This window comes from Penicillium griseofulvum (assembly GCF_001561935.1).
Source record: "Penicillium griseofulvum strain PG3 chromosome Unknown contig_89, whole genome shotgun sequence".
NCBI lineage: Eukaryota > Fungi > Ascomycota > Eurotiomycetes > Eurotiales > Aspergillaceae > Penicillium > Penicillium griseofulvum.
The window spans coordinates 1-20,435 of NW_024467478.1; the positions used below are offsets into that span (position 1 = coordinate 1).

The 20,435-nt window shown below is 47.4% G+C and overlaps 6 protein-coding genes across 6 annotated transcripts; 4 read left to right on the plus strand and 2 right to left on the minus strand.

Moving 5' to 3' along the window:
* Positions 1-1,422: 1,422 nt before the first annotated feature.
* On the plus strand, positions 1,423-3,259 carry PGRI_040630 (Major facilitator superfamily domain, general substrate transporter; the record flags this gene model as incomplete). The annotated part of the gene is made up of 4 exons (XM_040791776.1): positions 1,423-1,694; positions 1,770-2,015; positions 2,073-2,142; positions 2,204-3,259. The coding sequence occupies 4 exons, from the start codon at positions 1,423-1,425 to the stop codon at positions 3,257-3,259; spliced, it is 1,644 nt and encodes a 547-aa protein (XP_040643686.1).
* Positions 3,260-4,259: 1,000 nt separating this feature from the next.
* Positions 4,260-5,263, plus strand: PGRI_040640 (uncharacterized protein; the record flags this gene model as incomplete). The annotated part of the gene is made up of 2 exons (XM_040791777.1): positions 4,260-4,601; positions 4,667-5,263. The coding sequence occupies 2 exons, from the start codon at positions 4,260-4,262 to the stop codon at positions 5,261-5,263; spliced, it is 939 nt and encodes a 312-aa protein (XP_040643687.1).
* A 2,013-nt stretch (positions 5,264-7,276) lies between these two features.
* PGRI_040650 (pyruvate kinase CDC19) lies at positions 7,277-9,304 on the plus strand (the record flags this gene model as incomplete). Its single annotated transcript, XM_040791778.1, has 7 exons — positions 7,277-7,400; positions 7,498-7,542; positions 7,610-7,656; positions 7,709-7,911; positions 8,028-8,861; positions 8,921-9,002; positions 9,056-9,304. The coding sequence occupies 7 exons, from the start codon at positions 7,277-7,279 to the stop codon at positions 9,302-9,304; spliced, it is 1,584 nt and encodes a 527-aa protein (XP_040643688.1).
* Positions 9,305-10,990: 1,686 nt separating this feature from the next.
* Positions 10,991-12,510, minus strand: PGRI_040660 (YchF/Obg family ATPase; the record flags this gene model as incomplete). Its single annotated transcript, XM_040791779.1, has 6 exons — positions 10,991-11,295; positions 11,351-11,606; positions 11,657-11,871; positions 11,925-11,986; positions 12,040-12,200; positions 12,295-12,510. The coding sequence occupies 6 exons, from the start codon at positions 12,508-12,510 to the stop codon at positions 10,991-10,993; spliced, it is 1,215 nt and encodes a 404-aa protein (XP_040643689.1).
* A 2,870-nt stretch (positions 12,511-15,380) lies between these two features.
* Positions 15,381-16,962, minus strand: PGRI_040670 (O-methyltransferase, family 2; the record flags this gene model as incomplete). The annotated part of the gene is made up of 5 exons (XM_040791780.1): positions 15,381-15,694; positions 15,758-16,212; positions 16,270-16,393; positions 16,458-16,584; positions 16,651-16,962. The coding sequence occupies 5 exons, from the start codon at positions 16,960-16,962 to the stop codon at positions 15,381-15,383; spliced, it is 1,332 nt and encodes a 443-aa protein (XP_040643690.1).
* A 1,480-nt stretch (positions 16,963-18,442) lies between these two features.
* PGRI_040680 (uncharacterized protein) lies at positions 18,443-19,852 on the plus strand (the record flags this gene model as incomplete). The annotated part of the gene is made up of 6 exons (XM_040791781.1): positions 18,443-18,610; positions 18,669-19,050; positions 19,109-19,226; positions 19,287-19,354; positions 19,417-19,447; positions 19,504-19,852. 6 exons carry the CDS (start codon positions 18,443-18,445, stop codon positions 19,850-19,852), a joined length of 1,116 nt encoding a protein of 371 aa, XP_040643691.1.
* Between the last annotated feature and the right edge of the window lie 583 nt (positions 19,853-20,435).

Genomic DNA, 20,435 nt, shown 5'->3' on the forward strand with positions numbered 1-20,435 from the left:
TCGGACAGCCCGCTTGCCACCCCTCTCCCCCTCCCCCCTTACTCCTTGTTTTCAGTCGCAATATGCGGCTGAGTCCTTGTCGCCGCGGTCTTCACCTCAACTGAACTCGTGGAATTTGATGATTTGGCTTGACTACGTACGGATGCCTCGAAGACGTCCCTTCCGGTCTTTCTTGAAATACACATGCTCGTGCAATGCAATATAGGTTATCCATTCACAAAATGACTTACTCCACAAAAGCCTGGATTATTTTAACTGTCTGATTTCTATCGAAGGATTCACTTGCCTCACTAATCACACGAGTGCTTCGTCGCTCGTGCCCACCCTGGTGTCCCGTCCTTGTGACCCGCTTCCTTCAGTCTATGTGGTCTACGATATGCGGGGAATCTGTGGGGAACACTAGAATCGGAAAGATCAGTGCGAGTCAACCCGGGGGCCAACAACTCTCTCTTCGCTGGACCGAGTGCCATAGACCCCAGACTTTCCCTGTTACCATCGAAATGAGCCGTTGGCCGAGTATCGGGGACACACCAAGACAAGCCAAGGCCCGAGGAACAGCGCCAAGAGAGCTTGGATCCCGAGTCCATATTATTACCTTCTTTTTGATTTGACGGCATCGCCGCTATTTCTGGGGTGTCATTTTCAACGCCACACAATACCCCTAGCACATGGCAGCAAACATTCAAAGATGAAATTAAACCTGCAGCCGTCCCAAGGAGTTTGCACTGCAGCTGCAGCTCAGCATTCTTTTTCATAGTGTCAGATGTCGATTTTCCTCGCAATATACACTTCCAGTGCCAAGATTTGTGGTCTCTCCGCGGAGGAACTTTAATGAGGTTCGGAGACTATCCGAAGGGCGGGCAAATGAGGAAGTCTGCAATTAAGGTATGCGTCACATCTGCCCCAGTTTGCAAGGATAATTAGAGTGGTCTGGGCGCAACAAAGAGCGCCATTGATGTGAACCTTCGAGGGCCATTGGCCCACCACCACCACCACCCGTGCTTGGCGTGGGGTAAGGGCTGGGTATGAGCTGCGATACACTTTGATACATGGACGATCGAACTCTGTCCCTCGTGGATAGCTAGAGTTACACGCTTATTCCTGCCCGAACATCGGAGAATTTAGGAATGTGGATTGGATAGTTTAGACAAAGGCTCGGCGCAGGGTCCTGTATGAGGCCTCATGGCGCAATATATTCCAATTTAAGAGATCGTTCATGCCCGCTCTCTGCATAAAAATTTCCCCTCGAATGCAGCCCCTTACAGTCTTCTCTCTTCTACTGTCAGCCTCAAAGATCTCTACTGAATCAATCGTCTTTGTCCGAGCTTCGTTCTCTCGAGTTTTGCGGCACTGCCACATTGTCTCTCGTACTGATTCATAGCCTCGATCCACGATTGACCTGTTCAAACAACATCATTCATCATGGCGGGTGGTGCTGTTGTCAACGTCTTCAAGTTCAACACGGGCGGTTTGCCCAAGGAGACACTTAATATTAAGCTCTGGTTCGCCGTCTTTGCGTTTGGTCTCATGGGTGCTGCCCGTGGTGTCGACGAGGGTCTCATCACGGGTGTCTTCAACTCTCATGCTTTCAAGTTGTCTCTCGGTATTGACGACCTCGGTAAAAGTGAGCTCGCTAGTCTAAAGGGTACTATTTCCTCCATGGTTCAGCTCGGTAGTATCGCCGGTGCTCTGTTGTAAGTTTTGCTAATGAAAGGAATTACCCTCTTCTTAATGCTAGAGAGCATTTTCTAATCATGGTCGAATATCAGTGCTTTCGTCGTTTGTGATCGTATCGGCCGTGTTTGGGCTACTCGCCAGCTCTGCTGTCTCTGGATCCTCGGTATTGCCATTTTTATTGGAAACAATGGTAACATGGATGCCGTCTATGCTGGTCGCTTCATTGCTGGTCTTGGTATTGGACAGACTTGTGTCGTCGGTCCCATCTACCTTTCTGAAATTTCTCCCGCTCCCATCCGTGGTCTCTGCACTTGTATGTTCACTGGTGCTGTGTACCTGTGAGTTTATACTATTCGTTTCCCCCACTGGCTTTCCAATGCTGATACCAAGTCCAGTGGTATCATGATTGCCTACTTTGCCAACTGGGGCGCTCAGATTCACATGGCAGATACCTTCAATCGTTGGGTAAGTGCTAGCCAATACAATCGTCGTCGTGTTAAATTGGCTAACACATTCTCCCCTATAGGCTGTCCCTACTTCGCTCCATCTCATGTTCGCTGGAATCATCCTAATTCTCACCTTCTTCCAGCTGGAGTCCCCTCGTTTCTATATCAAACAGGGCAAGCGAGAGAAAGCCCTCGAGGTTCTCTGCAAACTCCGTAGCCTACCCGCCGACCACCCATACGTCCTCAACGAAATCACCGAAATGGACGTTGCCTTCCAGGAGGAGATGGAGGCTACTCTCGGCATGGGCTGGAAAGGCCTGTTCAAGGAAATTCTTGGCATCAAACGAAACTCGTACCGTCTCTTCCTCACCAACCTCGCTCAAAACATGGCTTGCTGGTCCGGTGGCTCCGCCATTACCGTGTACGCCCCGGATTTGTTCACGCTCGTCGGAATCACTGGCCAGGAGCAGTCTCTGTTCTCAACCGTCGTCTTCGGCGTTGTCAAATTCGTCTCTGCCATCATCTGTGCTCTCTTCCTTGTCGACATGGCCGGTCGTAAGCGCTCTCTCATCATTGGAATTATTCTCCAGACTATTGCCATGTTCTACATTGCCATTTTCCTCAACCTCGTTCCCATTGCCGAAAACCCCGACTTTGTCCCCACCCAGACGCAGAGCCGTGCATCGACCGCCGCCATTGCCTTCATCTACATCTCTGGTGTCGGTTGGGCCCTAGGATGGAACAGTGGCCAGTACCTGTTGTCCTCTGAGCTGTTCCCTCTCCGTATTCGTGGTATCTGCTCCTCCATCACCATGGCCATGCACTTTATCTGCCAGTACGCTGTCAACCGCTCCCTGCCTGAGATGCTCCTCGAGCATGGAGGTCTCGGTCCTCACGGAACCTTTTACTTCTTTGGTGTCATTTCTATTCTTGGTGGTTTCTGGGTTTGGCTCTTTGTGCCCGAGGCTGCAGGTCGCTGCCTCGAGACTATCGACAAGATGTTCGACCTTCCCTGGTACAAGATTGGTCTGTACGGAAGGAAATTCGCAGAGGAGTACGACCGTGAACAGGAGCGGATTTACCACGATGAGAAGAAGGATGGAGCAATTGTTGTCTCCCACAACGAAACTGCGTAGTCTTTCTCGGTTTACGATGATGGTGTGTTCCTTGGAGGGACGTGTCTACTACATACATACTTGTCAGCTTTGTACATGTATATATAAAGAAATAACGAACAATTGAATCAAAAGGTAAATGAGCACCGGTCACCCCGTCCCTCGTAGGTATATCCACAGGTGTATAGAAAGACCCTAACTTGAGTTCTGTGTCGTTAGCCAGTTGACGTGCTGTTTGTTTGTCCTTTATCAAATAGCAAATCTGTTCTAATTTTCTCGAGCTCTTGAACTATCTGAGTGTAATCGTCCAACTAAGTATTTAGTGGGCTATGAGGTCATTTCAACTGAGCATCCCACATCTCCTCCGGTAACATGGTAAGCGAGAGGTATAGTCATGCCCGTTGCTCGGCCCTATACAGCCTGCTGATGAGTTGCATTACCTAACCATGAGGGATATCCGGCAAGCCGGGACTTCTTATCCATAAGCCTTTAAAGTATGGGTTGGACGTCCAGGTAGTCAGTCCCGAGTTCTCATATGGCGGGCGGCTCGTGTTGCCTGATCAGCCTCCTTCTAGGGTAAGAGTTTTGTGAACAAAAGAATAGAGGGGTGTAGGGCAGGCACATGATTAGCGATGACTCCATCTATGTTAACCAAGCAAGAAAGTGCACTCATAGAACGAATGCAGTCGACGCTGTTAATAGTCCGCTGGGGCCACAGTGTAAATTTTCAAAGTCGTTGTTGCTGCGTCCAAATGGATAAAGTCAGTTTGAGAAGGCATGGTACCGGTTGTTGAGGAAGAGAAGAGAGAAAGTGACAAAGACAAACAAAATCAAAAACATGGATTTATGACGAAGAGAAGAGCGTTGTTTGAGATTGAAGAAGAGTTATTTTGTATGCATGCATCCTCCATCGCTACTTCCAGTCAGTCTATCTTGCTCCTTCCTGGGGAAAACCAACGCCCCTCCCCAATTCCTTCAATTGCCATTCCATCCAAAGGCTTCCCATCATTACCCATCAATCATGGAGACCGAAGAGACCGAAGGGCTCCCAGGTCCACCTGTTGCCTCACCTATTATCGAGGCAGCGCCGACTACTGAAGAGATTGAAAAGCACCCAGTCCCCTGTCCTGCCTCGCCTGCCATCGAGCCGATATCGCTGTCTCAACCTAGCCTAGAATCATTGGAAGAACCAAGTCGCCAGAACGAGACGCTAGATAGACAGCCTGCCAATGTGCTACCCCCACAGCAGTCTCACTACCCTGTGATGAAAGAAGCACTAAAAGTACTTCTTGAAAACACTGTATCGGTCGTGGAGTACGGGACCCAGGTGCTATACCGATGTGGATATGCAGAGCCTCTGCTTGTAAGTGGCGAAGGCTTCCTCTGCACGTCTTCAGTTGAAACAACTTCTTAACAGTAATTTAATAGCTTGTAGAGTGGGTTGTTCCCAATTCACAGTTGTTGCTGGCTTCACAGCTATTGCTCGAAAACAACTGGCCCCGCCTTCTCTACTACGAGAGAGATTGGAAATACCCCGAATCCTGGGAAGCTCAATGCCTGATGCACGACCTTGATGGCCAGGGTGGGATGCGTGTCCATCTTATCCCTTTGTCACTGGTTGGGTTCACTCTTGAGGACACCGTCGAGGTTCCTTCGAGTTTTGCCCACGAGTTCAAGCTCCTCACACCCACACCTCCTCATTACATGTCTTCCTTGATACGTCATCTCCTGCAACTCCCTGTTGGACACATTAGCAGAATTCGGGTCGAGAAAGACCTTATGGGCTTTATCTCTGCTTACATCCTCAAAGATGAACCGGTTGATATGACTACTTTGATCCATCGTAAGAACCCGGAGAGCGAGGAGGACTACCAGAAAAGAGTTGAAAAAGGGATCCAGTTCATGAAGACATGGGACTGGAGCAAGATTGAAGAAAGATACATTACCATGGCTGAATGTGCAGTCCAAGATTGCCGCTATATTGATACGCTGACGGACGTCAACAGTGGGAACCGCATGTTCTGAGTCGACCTTGCGAGGTTGTAGGAGCTTTTGATGCTTCTGATTAAGAGATGCAACCCTCTGCCGGTGTTTCTTTTTCACCTGAATATTCTTTTTCTTCTGGAGACTCGTCATTCATTACCTTCATCATACATAGCTTGAGATAGACAACAGCATGACATATTCTTGTTCTGTCACATATCTGTGTCTATACCTACAAGGAGGACATTCCAAGAATTGCCTGGCAAACTGGACTGAATTTGTATGATGATATAGAACAGGTAGAAAGACAAAAGGTATCGAAAAAAAGTCAAGACGCCATGACCTTAAAAGCATCGGTCAAAAGTGGAGGCTGGGGCGCAGATAATAATTGGTCATTACTCGTCAATCTAGCCCTGGAGCCTTGAAGCATGTAGTTGTGGTGTCCCGGTTATTGAAAAAGACACGCTGTCGACAACACAGACTCAACCTGTACGTACTCGTATTGTATCATATTGCCATAGGGCCAAGCGTCGAGACCAAGGGCCAGATCCGTGCCCCCAGTTCAGTCCCGCGGCGATTTATGCATCCCCGTGAATTGCCAAGTGTCCCACTCCAAACCCCGCAGTCATACACGCCAAATGGCCGAAAGTCAAGTCGCGAGAAAGAAATCGCCGACGTCCCGAGTTGAGTATATCGGCGCCAATCACCGACGTCGTTCGAACCAAGCAGACGAGCCCATGACAGCCACGGACTGGTCCATCATCCATTCGCCAACACCAAGGTAGCTGTCAACCCATTTCTTGATGTCTTTGTTGTCTGTAATCTTGTCTGAATTGAGGCTGGGGCTAGGAAGGTCCTACGCACACACGACCCAACGGGGGTGTGCGAAGGTAGACAGAGTTAGCCCACGGTTTTCCATATATAGCGATAGGATCCAAAATGAGCAAAAAGCGGAATAAATGGGAGCTGGGAAGAAGAGGATCGTGAGGGGTAGGGTGTATTTACGTGAGGCCTGTGGAGCGCTTGACACCTGCCAGGAAAGCGGAGACTAAGGCCGAAGGCGCTGGTTAGTTTGTATTCCGATGTACAATAGAGAACCGGGACTCACATAGTACCGCATCAAATGCGTAGTGGGTAAGACGGCCGAACTAGATTGCACCGAACATCCAAGTCAGTCATGCTCCAAGTTCAGGGGACCTCGGTTGCCCTGATCGACCAGTAAAGAGCTCTTACCATGATGCCAAGTATAGGGTGTCAACACTGTGGATATTAAGTAACCGGTAGTCACCAAAAAGCTTGAGAGACAAAAGTAAGAGAAGACCCAAGCTATCTGGAGACCGCCCAAAAAGCAGTCACGTGTGAATTCACATGACGTCTCTATAAGTGGCTGGAGCCGTGGAGAGGCTGGAGAAAAGTGAGCTGACATAATCCACTATGTGGCTGTGGCCGGATCCGGGCGGCCATGGTTGTCCACCTCATCACTAGTCCCGATTTGGTCTATCGATAAGCTCACTCATCCCACCGAAATCCCCTTTCGCCTCTGGGGTCTTTGGGCTGGGCCTTTGATCAATTGGGTGTCTTTATTTGTCACGTTTACATAGTATTCGATAAAGGGACTCCAATCTACAGCGCGTAGACCAGAACGGGGCAACCCTCCGCTTTTTTGCGGTCAACCCAGTCTGGAGTTGTATAATTTTTTTTTCTGCCTAAAATGTCCCCTCCACCGCCGATATCTCCAGCTTTTAGTGAAATAGAGAGTATACCTAGGTAGCTAGACAAAATGAAAGAAAGATGAATCAAATATCACAGATTTGAAATTACAAGTTAATTTGGTATAGATTTGGTTTAGTGTCAATAGTACGGACAAAAAAAAAAGTCTTGGGATGCCGCCGATGCTCACACCGGCGGCCAACATTTTCCCTCCCGCCCCTCACCCATCCGTTTTCTCTTTCCCCTCCATCTCTCATCCTTTCTCTTCTACCATAACTCTCTGATAATTGATCAGATCTACCTTACCTTCTCTACATTAATTCAACAATTGTTGATCATATCAAAATGGCAGCCACCAGCTCCCTCGACCACCTGAGCAACCGCATGAAGCTGGAGTGGCACGCCAAGCTCAACACCGAGATGGTGCCAGCTAAGAACTTCCGCCGTACCTCCATCATTTGCACCATTGGTAAGTCACACCACACATGAAGCAACTCTTTGGGGTCGAGCCTCTCAGAGAACTTGCGATGGAGAAAAATCCCGATCACTAACATGCAATCGATTAGGTCCCAAGACGAACTCTGCTGAGAAGATCAATGCTCTCCGCACAGGTATGGCAATAAAATTACCGATGAAAATGGTTAGCTTTGTTGTGTAGTAAAACTGACATGGCAATAGTCGGTCTTAACGTTGTTCGCATGAACTTCTCCCACGGATCATATGAAGTCAGCAGCTCCCACCAACATCTGATGAAGACCTTAACTGACTTGTCTGAAGTACCACCAATCTGTCATTGACAACACTCGCGAGGCCGCCCGTATCCAGACTGGTCGCCCTGTCGCCATTGCCCTCGACACCAAGGGCCCCGAGATCCGTACCGGTAACACCGTCGGTGACAAGGACTACCCCATCGCTGCGGGCACCGTGCTCAACATCACTACTGATGAGGCATACGCCACTGCTTCCGATGATAAGAACATGTAAGATCATTCCCATTGCCGAAGAATGAATTCTTCCAACCGACATGCGCGCAATGTATTTGCGTGGCTCGACGAGCTTGGCTTGTGACGTGGACTGACAAGTGTGTTCATGACAGGTACCTTGACTACAAGAACATCACCAACGTGATCACTCCTGGCAAGCTCATCTATGTTGATGATGGCATTCTGTCCTTCGAGGTTCTTGAGGTTGTTGATGCGCAGACCCTTAAGGTCAAGTGCCTTAACAACGGTAACATCTCGTCCCGCAAGGGTGTCAACCTGCCCGGCACCGACGTAGACCTTCCCGCTCTCTCGGAGAAGGATATTGCCGATTTGCAATTCGGTGTCAAGAACAAGGTCGACATGGTCTTTGCCTCATTTATTCGTCGCGGCAGCGACATCAAGCACATCCGTTCCATCCTCGGCGAGGAGGGTAAGGAGATCCAGATCATCGCCAAGATTGAGAACCAGCAGGGTGTCAACAACTTCGATGAGATTCTGGAGGAGACCGACGGTGTTATGGTCGCCCGTGGTGATCTCGGTATCGAGATCCCTGCCCCCAAGGTTTTCCTTGCCCAGAAGATGATGATCGCCAAGTGCAACATCAAGGGCAAGCCCGTTATCTGTGCCACCCAGATGCTGGAGTCCATGACATACAACCCCCGCCCCACTCGTGCTGAGGTTTCCGATGTTGCCAACGCCGTCCTCGACGGTGCCGACTGTGTCATGCTGTCTGGTGAGACCGCCAAGGGTAACTACCCTTGCGAGGCCGTTAAGATGATGTCCGAGACCTGCTTGCTCGCCGAGGTTGCCATTCCTCACTTCAACGTCTTTGACGAGCTGCGCAACCTCGCCCCTCGCCCTACTGACACCTCTGAGTCCATTGCCATGGCTGCTGTCAGCGCCAGTCTTGAGCTCAACGCCGGTGCCATCATCGTCCTGACCACCAGGTATGTAACGCAACAGAGCTCTTATCGTTTGTGTAACGATGATACTAACAAGTTAATAGTGGTAAAACCGCTCGCCTTGTGTCGAAGTACCGTCCCGTCTGCCCCATCCTGATGGTCACTCGCAACGAGACCGCTGCCCGGGTAAGCGCAATCCGATCGTTCGAATCTTGTTCTTTGCTGACAACAATTCCCAGTACTCCCACCTGTACCGCGGTGTGTGGCCGTTCTACTTCCCCGAGTCCAAGCCTGACTTCAACGTCAAGATCTGGCAGGAGGATGTTGACCGTCGCCTCAAGTGGGGTATCAACCACGGCCTCAAGCTCGGCATCATCAACAAGGGCGACCCTATCGTCTGTGTCCAGGGATGGCGCGGCGGTATGGGCCACACCAACACCGTTCGTGTGGTTCCTGCTGAGGAGAACCTCGGTCTGGCCATGGAGTAAACTTTCTGTAATCAGATGGTAAGCTTATGGTGATGATCCATTGTGCTTTAGTTTACCGCCGGTGTGCGGATGGGATACATACCTTATTTTTTTTCCTTCTTTGTTCTGGCCTTTTTTTTTGCTTTCGAAGCCAAGTTTGCTCTGCGTTGTGTGGTCTGGACCATACACTGGAAGGTTAATGCATTGCTCATGTAAATGAAACGAATTTGATGCTTTCCGGTCATGTTAGTGGGTTAGTAAAGACTAGACAATTCAAAATGAATAGATATGACATTGGTATTTTGTGCCTGAGTCCTTGTATGCTTGATCGAAAGAGTTCGCGCTTGTCGCTTCGTCTCGCATATGCATATGCAAGCTAATGCATAACTGCTTCGATTTCTATGCATTGCAAATAGAATGGTCCTCTTCAAAGAGAACACCAGCATCAGTCAAAAGAAAGAGGTGAAAAAAATGAAAGTTGAACGAAAAGTAGATGCGGGGGACGCAACACAGGTCAAATCCCCCGAGACCGAGGCCCATCTGCCCATCTGCCCGTCTGCCCGGGAAGGACGATATCGTCCATATGCCATGAATTTTCTGTGCATCCCCTTCTTTTCCACAGGGAATGGGATTTCGAAATCCCGTCGACGTCACGAAGGAATTAAACAGAGAATTAAATAAAAGAGAAAGAAAAAAAGCCCAGTAAATTTGTTTAAACGAACCGGGAGCTCTTGCCGTCCCGGTCCCGGTTTCAGCCGATGGTTCCAATGTTGAGATTAGACCCTGAATATATAGATCTGTGCCATTGCAATTATCATATCCCAAGTACATGAAGCCAGCACTGTGTTCATGTATAAAAGTAGGTTATTATTATTCTATTCGAATGCACACTATCTATAATAGCACTTTTCGAATGAGCATGTTATCTTTGACAATCTTCATATCATATTATCCGAAATATTCCCAGGCTAGTATCCAGGGAGAAGGATCAGCAAGCACCCAGTAGGAATAATTGGCCAAATAACTGCCCGAAGGTTAGTATTTATTCGCCGTTTGAGTTTAAATTGACCGTCGACTGACTTTCCCATACTCAAGAGCTATCTTCTTGTCCAAGAAAAGATCCGAGAGAAACTTCACGCAAGCATGAGTATACCGAGAACTATTCTATGGTGAGAAGGGTTATGAGAAAATCCCCGCTTACTACATTAGAAAGCGTCTTTCCTTCCATAATACCCTTCTCGGCGCGAGATCATACAATGCTGGAACTTCCAATAATTTACGAAGAGAACATTGTAAGCCGGTCAAGCTTTGCCATGCTGGCAATTCATATGAATGAATGCCAAACATCATATACCATCACTATGAGTTTGAAGAATAGCGGACCATTTGTTTACTTACTCAGTGATGCCGAGAGTCAGCATTCGTTTCACCAAGAGACATGGCGATTATCGGAACCATCCGGTCAATCAAAAATGCCTCGAAGCAAAGTCATATATCGCTTCACCCGTTCTTGACCCGCTTCGTTATCCTGCCCCATAACAAAATGGAGAGAATTTCACCGGGGAGATGCTCAAAGATACTGTTCGACGTCGAAAAATAACTTCTCGATCCGTCCCTTATCAAAATGACACCAGGCGAGGGCTCTGGAAAGCGAAAGAGCCAGGGACCTCACAACGACGGTAACACAATGACTTTTCCGAAACGTCTCTACTTCTTCTTTGGGGGTGCAACATTGAACTGGAAGTGAATAATATCGCCATCCTGCACGACGTAAGACTTGCCCTCCTGTCTATACTTACCGGCTGACTTGATAGGCGCCATCGACTTCTCGCCGTTGCAGAGGTCATGGAAATCCTGGTACGCAACAACTTCGGCCTTGATGAAACCGCGCTCAAAGTCGCCGTGAATGACACCAGCTGCTTGTGGAGCCAGTGTTCCCTGCTTGATCGGCCAGCAGCGGATCTCCTTCTCGCCGGCAGTAAAGTAATACTGCAGTCCCAGCTTAGTGAAACCTGCCATGACTGTTAGTATAGGATCCACAAGGAGAATTTCGGGGATATCACATACCTTCGGTAGTAATCTTTCCCAAGCGGCTCTGGACCTTAACGTCGGCCATGAAGGCATCTAGAGCTGGCTTGTCATCCCTGAGGGACCACAGCTTCTCCTCAAACTCGACGGAGAAGGGGATAATATCTGTGCCTTGGCCGCCGTGGGCCTTAACCCACTCCGCGATCTTGGGCAGGTACTTGCATTTCTGGCGGAGGTAGTCTTTCATTGTAAGGTTGATGAGGTAGATCACCGGCTTGGTAGTGATAAGGCGCAACTTGGTATTGTCAGTATTGTATCTTGAGTATTATGGAGTCCTAGACAAACCTTCTCGTTGATCAACTCGATTTCCGGAGTGGTCCACTCTCCGTCTCTAACAGGCTTATCCTGTTCCAAGAGCGCCTTAATCTTAGCAGTCGTCTCGTCGAACAGCGGCAGCATCTTGAATTTTCCTCCAGCCTTCCGCACAATTGCCTCCTCAGCAACCTTAGCTTTGGCAAGAATGTCCAAATCCTTCTTACACAACTCGCTCTGGATTGTATCTGTATCGTAGCTTTAGCGTCTATTTATCCTGCGTTAAAGAATAAACACTTACCTAAATCACGGACAGGATCAACGGAGTCATCCACATGCAGGACTTCATCGTTATCGAATGCGCTATTAAATAGTAAGTAGCTGCTTTTATTCTCGAGTTTCCACAACAAACGCACCGGACAACGTGGTACATGCCATCCACAGCCTGAATATGACTCAAGAAAGCATTTCCCAAGCCAGCTCCCTCACTCGCACCCTTGATTAATCCCGCAATATCGGTAACCTGCAAATACGCCGGGTATTTACTCGGTGGGTTCCAGACCTTGCACAGGAAGTCCTATATGTTGTACTCCATTAGTTACAGCCTCCCGGAAAGGGTAAGATCCATCACGTGAGAATACCCACACAGAGATTGGAGGGGAAGAACATACGTATCTCGGATCAGGAACACTGCAGCGCGCCTCATTTGGCTCGATGGTGCAGAAGGGGTAATTTTCTGCTGCAGCGCTCTGCTCTGTCATCAGGTTGAACAGAGAACTCTTGCCCACGTTCGGCAAGCCAACACAACCCATCTTGAGGTTGGACTTGACGCGCCCGAAGGCGACGACATTGTTTGTCGGCGCCTCGACTCCTTTCTTTGGTGCCATATTTCAGTAGAGTTATCGGTTTGCAGGATAACGTGGATGGTTCCTAAAGGCCAGTGTGTGTCCAATTCAGATTTTTTTTACAGCAATTAAGGACTTTGTTGCCATTGGTCAACTCTTCCTCCCTGCTCCCGAGGTCCACCTTTGAATAACGGCCGCTCGATCGTCAGATAGGCGTTGAAGGTATTATCTCTGGAGGGGTCTTAAAGATACTGTATAACTTTTCTGGTCGAAGAGTGTAGGTCTTTTGGGGGGGGACATGATCAACTACACAGCAAAACAATAACTTAGAATATGTTAGATGTTTGAGCAGAGTTTGATCGAAAGTGCTTAGAGAAGTTACACCGCTGCTTCATCATCTTTCTACATGATTTAATAGAAATTTTTAGATGACCATGTCGATATATCTATAATGTGAAATGAACCAAAATGCTGTGTACGTATTAAGCAATCATAGGCGCTGTTTCGTAGTTTATTTGTTAGGGTTATTCTGATCACAAGTATATAGCGCGCACGTGGTATGGAGATGACTAAGAATATGTGTTATCCAGCTTCATCCCATGTGGCAGTGTTTGCCTTCAGACTGAGCTATTTGCTATTTGCTAGCAGGGTATAAAGACCCTGGTCCTCCATAGATTGAATGTCAGGGATTTTCACTTCTCAAGTCTTTCACATTGCTTATGAATACTTGAATCTGGGCATCCATGAATGGATCCATAGTCGATCAACATCATGTAGGGCCATGAGTGAAAGTATTCTCAAGAGGAGAATATATAAAGATCACGATATTGAACACCAGATTTTATATATTTCTAGGACATTACTGAAATCTGATATGGTGTCGAGGTTGCAATCCGTGGTACCTAAGGCAAGATCCTCAAAACGATTGATAGTCATCATCAAAGGTTATACTTGGAAAGGTCTTTTTTACAGTGTTTTTTTACGGCTATTTTTTTTTGGCTGTCGACCTATATAAATAGAATAGTTTCTGAGAAGTCTACTGAAAAGTCATAACAAGGTCGCTTATCCCACTATTCTTGCCCGCATAAAAAACCGCAATAACGCCGCCAACATGCTCCGCCACCTACGTGGCTTATCATCCCAGGCTCAGGGTGACGAGTGCACGGAATAGTCTTTCGACGGCGTGTTTCGAGTTCTTTCGGCAACTATCACTCGACATATCATTACCATCTCTGCCCATTGGACTATGGAACAGTCCAATGGTCTGTTTTATTACTCGCATCTCTTGAAGTCCTTTGCCACTGAGGGGATAGACCATGGGGTGTGGAACGTGATGTCGCGGTGGTTACAAAATTTCATTAAGTTTGTGGTGCACAAGACAAGAGCTCAGGTGGAATGTGACTTGAAACGTCTCAATGATGATATGCATGCACCATCTGCCACTCCTGGACTACATTCCCTAACTAATCCCGATGCCCTCTCCTCATCTAGCCGCAAGCGGTCCCGGCGGCAGGGGTAAAAAGAATTGATTGATCGAGACCGGACAAACCTTGGAAGTTCATTGCTTTCCGTAGTGTTGTGATATCAACCCTGCCGTTCGGTACACTGTTTGCTAGCTTGCTTTGTTTGCTGTTTGACAGGGATATAAATGTCCCGTTCCTTCATAGCTTCTAGAATACAGATCTCTCTTCCTTCATCATCTCTCATACACCCAGCAGTAGCAAACCGAGAGGAGACCGGTAGCTACTGTGTTATACTATATATTATAAAGGCTTTTGCAGAGTCAACAAAGCCACGGGCCTAGGCTGTGATCATCAAGTCCAGCAGGCCTATGGGAACTATCCTGCCGTTAGAAGGCTGCAGCACGGGCTCGCCACGTCTTCATTCGATGACCTTGAAGCAATGTACCATGTTGTCAAATATCTTCGTCACAACCCTGGTTTTAGCCTAGCCTTTAGTAAGACTGACGAGTTACTATCCAAAGCATGTACCGATGCTTCTCACGCCGATAGGCAGGATAGAAAGTCTGCCGAGGGGGCCGGGTCCACGAGAAAGCAAAAGATCACCGCCAACTCTACAATTGGCGCGGAACGGTGTGCATTGGGTCAGCATTGTCGCGATAAAATGTGGTTGAACAGAGTTGCAGGGTCTCCATAGCTTCCGAAGTATGATGTGACTGAGAGGTAATATCAACTCGCAGCTATTGTTTCCCAAAAATGCGGCAAATCGGCGAACAGATGGCTGACTTTGCGAATACTTCTTTGTCAACGACGCAGTTGCCCAGGGTCATATGCGCTTCGTCGAGTTAAAACCAAGAGGAATGTGTGGATGGGTTTACAAAAGCGCTTACGAAGGACTATTTCAAAGCTTTTACTGAGCTAATTGGCATGGTTTAAACATATAGAGAACTCTTTAATTTTTACAGTCATGCTGGAATGGATTATTAACTATTGATCTGTGAGGGGGATGTTGGGTGCCGGATTCACCTCAGGAATGGTCAGATGGTTTCTTCTTTGCAAAGAAAATACGGAGTATGAAGGGGAAGTATCGGGATTGAAGGAGGGGTTTGATGGTACTGTGAAGCAGCTTTTTGATAGGCTTTCAGGTGGGAAGGCGAGACTTCATGTGGTCGTGAAGCGGGATCAAGATGCGCAAGATGAACCAGGTGCCGATGATATGGCTCCTGATCATATAAATATCAGTATACCAAGTCAAGCATCCATGGAAGCGAATACGTTAGTGGTAGCAGAGCCAGTCGTGGCACAGCCTGGTATTTGAAGTGTTTATATCACATAGCCAATACTCTCTACTCTGTACAAAATTGTCTGTTGTGGCACTAATCCATATTAATTTAATTAAACACTCTATGTACATTCTAGTTTATATGTTTCTGAGTATCAGACCTCCCACGTCTATGCCAATTCACACTCGATAAGACTCTCCACTCCTCTCTGGGCAGTCCAGATCTTGGTGATCTTCAGCCCAGCGGATCCAACCAGTTGATGCCAGTGGGCTTCAGTCCGCTCAGTCGAAGCAAAATCGGCCATCATGATAAGATCAAGACTAGTTGTTTCCCAGTATGCGTTTGTGTCAGGGATGACATTCTCGTTAATAAGCACCTTGCTGTGTCCGCGCTTCATAACATCCACAAGACCCTTCAAGATCTTGCGGCAGTTATCATCAGTCCAATCGTGGAGGACAGAGTGCATATAGTAAGCGCGAGCACCTATAGAAGAAAAGGGTTAGCTTTGATCTGACTTGGCAGAGTGTTTTAAAAGAGAAAACATACCCTTGATAGGCTGCTCAGTGAAAAAGTCATGCTCCATGACCTCAATAGATGGGTGCAGTTGCCCTGTCTTGGCTTGAGCAATCACGTCGGGAAGATCCTGGAGTACCAAGCGCCCAGGGGCATCAGACCACTTGCGTCTGAACTCTGAGAGATCGTGGCCTATGCTACCTCCAACATCGACCAGGAGAACATCATCCTGTGCGACATTGGAGAACAGGCTGGGCACGTCGTAGAATCCAGCATCCATCCAGCTAGGACGTCCTTGGTGGTAGACGGACATATGGTTGTTAAACTGGCTAGCAGCTTCTGGGTTCTCCTTCATGAACTCGAAGAAGTGAAGGTCGGTTCGGAATCCGCGCTGGAAGGCGCACTCCTTGCCGTTGGCTGGGTTGACATAACCGTCCTTCTTGAGCTGGGCGGGCAGAGCAAGCACACCGGAGGTAATGCAGTTAGTCCTGACCAATGGGTTAATGTTATACTTTTGGATTCCATGTCCACGGGTTTGGACTTACATGCAAGGGTATGCATCGTTGTATCGTTGCAAGCTCAACGAAATGGAAATTCCGGTGCGACGGTATTCATTAGGGCCAGTTTCAAGAATGACTCCCATTGCGCACAAGTGCTTCAGGATACGAGCTAATTATACAGATGGTTAGCTAGTGTACCGACAAGGCACAGGGTGTGGTTTTAAGTCACATACCAAGAAGGACTGGGTCAGCACCTGTGGCTTTGGCCATCTCGGCAGCAGACTTGGGTCTCTCATCCTTAGACAGAATAGCGAAAATTCCCAGATCAACACCAGTCTCCAAGGCAGCATAAAGAGTAGCCTATGAAAGTCAATATTAGGTACCGTCAATGACATAATGTGAAGATTTAGAAGCATGGTAACTTACCTGGGACCAACAGTATCTGATCATAGCCTCGCGTGGGGTTTCAAGTGAATAGACCAGGGATCGAGCGGCTTCCAAAAGTGTTGATCGATCGGTGTGGTCTTGCAGGTTGGCAACTTTGCCAAGAGAAGCAACTTGATCGACCAGGCCAGGCACCAGTTCGGGTGTGTTAGCGGAAGTCGCTACACTATCGACGAAGGCATCCTGGAGCTCTCCGTTGTTTTGGCAATCTCCATTTGCATTTGTGTCGTTGTGCAAATCCCCGTTAGTGTGGGTGGTCTCACTCAATGCAAGGCTTGCGACATCCGGGGTCATCGTGGATTGTATGATATAAATAAGCGTGAAAGTGTATGGAAGAACGTGAAGAGATGTGCAAATCAAAAGTACTTCAGGGGTCTTTAAATAATCTACTCAGTACTACATTGATTGTCCTTTTCCTTGAAATAGCCATGCATTTCATGTCTCCTTTTCGTTGAATAAAGGCCCCTGAGCAAACCGTTGAGCCGGGTGCGATGCGGATCCACCCTGAAGATCGACCAGAATTCATTTGCTTTATACGGAGTACGGAGTATCATGCAGGCTCCTTCTACTGCCGAAAGTTGGGGGCGAAAGAATGTGGAGCGCGGTAGTTGCATGTCATTCCTATTTTGGTAATAAACTTGTAGATTGTCTAACGGCTTGTTCGACGCCAAGAATATTCGGCAAATTAAAATTAGGCTTGAGTCTTCCCGATTCCCCGGATGGGTCCATCAGATGCCTTGAGGGACGAAGTTATTATCTCTCTCTACTGCAGACAATGTAGGTATGTGAAGTATATAATCCGAATTGGGCAAGCTTCAGATCCCCTATCGTGCGAAACCCATGTGTATATTTTTATATTTCTATCCCAAATGCATAAATGTATACGACAAAGCAGGTTTATCAAAGGGGCTTAGGTCCCTGACAGGCCCGGCTGAGTGGGACGAAATATATTGATCTCCACACCAAATCCCGCACAACGGGGTAACGGGACAGTGGCGCATTTTTGGCGCATTCAATACATTTTGCTAGAGAATATAGAGTATTGAATGTACATCGTACGATGATGTATTTTGTACCTTAATCTAATTCAATCCCAGGTTTCGGGGAAGATCCAGGCGAACTAGTCTGCGTATTTGGGCTAGTTTTCTGGGACTAGTAAACCTAAGCAGGATTATCGCCGGACGGTTTCAGTTCCTACAACATATGATCTGGATTTTAGCCATGACCTAGACTGCATGATTCAATTTTTTTTTAAGACCATGTCGGGCAGATGTCTAGACCAATCAGGGTATTCGATGTCAAGGCAGTATTAGCTCTAGGACTATTTACAATGTAGGCCCGGGCACTGAGCCGACATGAAGGATGATCAAAGACGTCTGCTATTCTCTAGCGACATTTGCTAACTGACTAGTGCGCTTCATTTCATACCCCTGTCTAACTAAAAGTAGATAATAGTGTAGGGAAGCTTAGTCCCGGAAATTGCATGCCGAACAGTAGCATTGTGTCTGCAAAAGATGAACACTGCGGCCTTCCTAAATAGAGAGAGATCGGCACAGCTAACAACTCCAAGGATTTCCTTGTGTAATGGACTTCCAGGAATAGCTGGTCGAATAACGGCACACTTAAACCAATGTTGCCCCTGCATCTATGCATTTCATGAAAATCCTTATGTACTAGTGTTATTTTACTAGGCCCTTTTCCGAAAAGATTCATATAAACTGATGGGTTGCACTTCCTCGCCTTTTCTCGCTTTTCCTGCATTAAACTTAACATAATGGCGGTAACCGCCGAAAATCTTCATGATGACAAGGGTCCTAAGATTCTAGCTGTGCTATGGACCTTGACTGGAATAACAACCCTCATGGTCATAGCTAGGATCTACATTCGACTTAGGGTGCTGCGAAACTTTGGTATGGACGATTATTTGATTGTCGTTTCCATGGTGAGAGACCTCGAGCTCTTTCTTCTCTATTTGAATCTAACTAGAGCTTGTATGCTAGATCATGGGACTTGCATACTGCGCAATCTCTACAGTAGGCGTGAGCTTGGGCTTTGGGAAACATGCTATGTACTTGACTACGGAAAACCTGGAGAAAGCCATTCTGCTCAATACAGTTAGCTTTTTGTTTGGGATCCTCTCCTTCACTATTCCCAAGATCGCCGTGACCTCAATGTTGACCCGGATCTTGAACCCCAAGGCAATCCATAAGGCTATACTATGGACGATGGTTGGAACTGCGGCTGTAGTGTCCATTATCTGCATTCTGATCCTCTTCACAATGTGCGATCCGGCAGAGGCACTGTGGACGCCCAGACTTATGGCAGCAGGCGCCACCTGCAAGAGTACAACAATGCTCATTAACTATGCTATCTTCACTGGAGGTAGGTCTCTTCCTTTTGAAACATCCGTGCCTTTTCGCAATTAACTCCCAACCTCTAGCCATCTCCGCCGTTGTTGACTTGACTCTGGCCATTTATCCGACCACCGTCTTGCTCAAGCTCCATATGTCTCTACGAAAGAGAATTGCGTTATGTGCTGCTTTGGGGCTTGGTGCAATGTAAGTCAATACTTCTCTGACCCATATCATACTCAGAAGCTAATTGAAGTGACGATAAAGTGCTTCTGCAATGGCGATTGTCAAGTGTACCCAACTTCACGGACTCGCCGACAAAAAAGACTATACATGTGAGTCTTTCTATTATCCCCATCTCCCTAGGTACAATAAAAAGACTAACCAAGACAAAAAGACGGTACTGCCGACCTTGTCATGTGGACCAAGTAAGCATCTCCCATCATCTTATTGTTACACGATCTAACCCTTTCTTTTCTCTTAGTATTGAGGCCGACGTCGTCGTTATAGCATCGTGTATTCCCACTTTACAACCACTCCTCGAAATTATTCTCGGCAAAAGAGTGTCACCCTCCTACAGCCAAGGAAAGAGCGATCAATTCAAAGGAAGCAGCAATTTCCCCTCCTCATACAATCGCTCCAGGCAACAGTCAAAGACACACGACGAGCTCGGATTCACCAACATCGACCGAGAAAGTCAAGAAAGCATCCTTCCCGCCAATAGCAACGGGACCAATAGCCACGCTCTGGGACATATCCACCGCAAAGATGATGTGACTGTGGAATACGAACCAGCTGCACCCAAATCAGGATCAGGGCGTACTTCTTGGTGAAAACGCATGGCGAGGCTGAACCCAGCTCCCTTCCCCCGAAAAGCAACATGAAAAATTCAAGACCATCAAGACACCTTGGTCCATTGGATAATGCCCATGAAGAGCATTTTCCCGATGGGCGTCGCATTTTCTGCGCAAATTAGTGTCCACCGGTTGCACACACCTTTCACGGATTTCTTTACCTTCTTGAAATGTATATATTAAGTGATATTTATGCTAAACGCTTGGATTGGAAGTCAGGCAATATACATATTTCTTCCTAAACTAAAATATGCTTCGAATACATCACATAGCATAATCGATGTCATACATATGGCTTCTCACGGTTTATCCGCTTGCCCATTTAGGGCCTAGCGGCTACTTCGAAAAGATGAACCAATATATAAATACGAAGTGGTTGACAGAGAGGCATTTTTGAAATTGGCATAATGTCATCGAGTAAACGAAAATTGTTTCGAACTGGCTATGGAATACTAGTATAAAATAATGTTTTGAATGAGGTGATGTAGGAAGTCATAATAATAATGACTTGCAACAAATGAAAGAAAGCACAACGCTGCGCTGCGCCTCTTCATGCAAATTC